This window comes from Beauveria bassiana, assembly GCF_000280675.1.
Source record: "Beauveria bassiana ARSEF 2860 unplaced genomic scaffold BBA_S00008, whole genome shotgun sequence".
Taxonomy (NCBI): domain Eukaryota; kingdom Fungi; phylum Ascomycota; class Sordariomycetes; order Hypocreales; family Cordycipitaceae; genus Beauveria; species Beauveria bassiana.
Window position 1 is genome coordinate 1 of NW_007930843.1, and position 2584 is coordinate 2584.

General features: G+C 50.4%; 1 protein-coding gene across 1 annotated transcript; it reads left to right on the forward strand.

Annotated features, from left to right (window-relative positions):
- Positions 1 to 102: 102 nt before the first annotated feature.
- BBA_03629 (uncharacterized protein) lies at positions 103 to 732 on the forward strand (the record flags this gene model as incomplete). Its single annotated transcript, XM_008598726.1, has 1 exon — positions 103 to 732. One exon carries the CDS (start codon positions 103 to 105, stop codon positions 730 to 732), a length of 630 nt encoding a protein of 209 aa, XP_008596948.1.
- Positions 733 to 2584: the final 1852 nt, after the last annotated feature.

The window sequence follows — 2584 nt, forward strand, 5'->3', positions numbered from 1 at the left end:
CATACAGCGATGATCCGCCAGGAAGCATTAAAAAGTTAGGCCTATTANGTCCCCCAGTGGAAGCCACCACGACCAATACAGGCCGTACCAAGGACGTCGAAAATGGCCATCACCAAGTCTACTACCACTTTGCAGGTAGAAAGTAAGGGTTGGACAGTTGGCGCAAAGATTTCCGGCTCAGGTGGTAAGAAAGACGTGTTGGGTGGTGGTGTTGAGCTGTCAGCATCATATTCGAATACCAAAACCAACAGCTACACGGAAACAAAAACCGTCTCCCACAAGGCGTTCTGTGAGCCTGGCTACGCGTGCCGAATCGAAACATGGACAATCCATTTGAGTGTCTATGCCAAACCAGCTCACTGGCCGTATTATCAGTTGTGGAGTTTTGCTTATGGCTACAAGGACCAAAGCTACCTCTGTTTCATGGAGGCCGAACTGAGAGATTGCAACCAATTTACGGACAGGCTCGACCAGTGGTGCGATCCTGACAAACACGGATTGCTGGAGGGCGGTGGCAATTGGGTCACAACGCACCCTCAATACTACGACATTGAGCTCAAGTTGCCGGTATATGAAGAAAATGGCTTTCAGCCAATGAGTCGAGTCGTGCTGGTCTCGGAGCCGATTGCGAAGAGGCCGAGGGACGGGGTGTCAGAGGTTGCCGAGGGGGTAACTCTACAGGCTATTACGGAGGCCTTGGAGAAAGGAACCAAGTTCCAGTTCCTGGATTAAGCGTCAACTTGATGAGGGCGATTGCTGGACATGTGTTTGGTTCAATCAATCTGTTACGCTCAATCCGGCAAGGGCGCAGTTGGAGTTGAACAACACGCACGTGTAATAGGACATATAGAAAAAGAGTAGCCTTGGACTTATTTTAGTTCGAAAATCAAACATCGACTCACTAATTCTATATACCTCACGTAGAGTAATAAAACGAGTAGCCTAGCGATCCTGTTGATTATCAGTGTAGTCTCGAATAGAGGACTTGTCGATACCGATAGACCACTAGGTCATTATGAATATCTCGTGGTCGGTAGTACTGCGTTATCTTAGTCGCCGTTAACTCTATTCTCTAAATAGTGCTCTTCACGCCCCTCGCTGTCTTTTTCAGTGGCTCTCGCCGTGGTCGCTTATTGACCTGTTATACACCATCGTCGTACTATTTGCTTCGAAGAGCGCGTACGTGGTCCGGCAGATTGTGTCGGTGGTCAGAGTCGCCGCTCCCCTGGTTGTGTACTTTTGTGCTCTAGCGCGCCTTCCACCGCGCCACTAGTGTCGTGCCTCTAGCGAGCCTTTAATACTTGGCACCTTTATGTGGCTACGTTACGATTTAGATCTTACATTATAAAATTCAGACATCAGCACTATCGCTCTTCTGTGTGCATAAAGGCTTATTTATGTTGCAACGGACGCTAGTTTCCTAAGACGTCCTATTCGTAGATTAATAGTGATTTCGGCGAAGCGGCCTAGCGCTATGTTAATGCCACGGGGAGCACGGATATGAAAGGTAAAGACATACGGAGTACGGAGTACATTACTAGTATTAATACGCAGCGGAAGTCGTAACAAGTACGCGTGCCACGTACTCCGCGTCCTACTATAGGGCGGTGGTATATATTACCATGTAACGTCGACTACTCTACTGTAGTGCCGGTAACTCTTCTAGTATTGGCTCTGTCGGGTAATCTTACGCGCTAATACCTAGAATTATGGAATCTAGCTAGTCTGTACACTCGGTCCCTAGTCAGACCCGCACCAAGCGGGATAAGCCGCCTAAGACGCAAGTCATTATACCTATATGCGCTATACTCGCAACTCGTCACTACTCAAGTCAAGGAGCAACATCGCATATGCCCTAATCTTGAGTTTTTGTTAGCACTGGTGACTGGTAACTCGGGATACATCGAAGATAACCCACAGGGCTGGCCACGGCGGGCCACGGCGGGCCACGGCGGGCTACGGCGGGCCACATCACAAAGTACCGACTATCCCCTGTACAGCAGCCGTACAGCAGCCGTACAGCAGCCGTACAGCAGCCGTACAGTGGCTACAGCATCTATTAGTCATGACCGTAGATATCAAATTCATGTAGACAGAATGTTGGCTGGGTCAGGGTGGCAGCCCTATATGGGCATGGAGGGCATGTCCAGAAGCCTCCCCGTCCCGCATAGGTACCTACCTAATGACGGATACCCCCTGTCACGGGCCGCGCTATCTGCATCGGAGCAGGAGCGCGTTGAGTGCATGCATGGCTTGTTCCAGGTAGCCCGCGTTGGCCCCACCCGCTGACCCTCTCGCTGGCTACCCAAGGCCAAGCCTTGTCGGGCACTCAGGTACTCGTGCGCAGACGCTTATACCGCATCGCCTTATTAGCAAATGCTATTCTCACCCGAGAGTCCACGCCATCCGCGGCATTTCGGGCTCCGACTTGAGAAATGACCTGTGTAAGGTCCGCAGGGCCTTGCATAAATAGTGCTGCCTCTAACGGCATCTCTAGACTACAACATTTCTTGTCATCCATGACGGTCAACAGCAGTTCAATCTGGCCGTGTTCTTCTCTTGACGTCTAGGAAAATTTGAAACC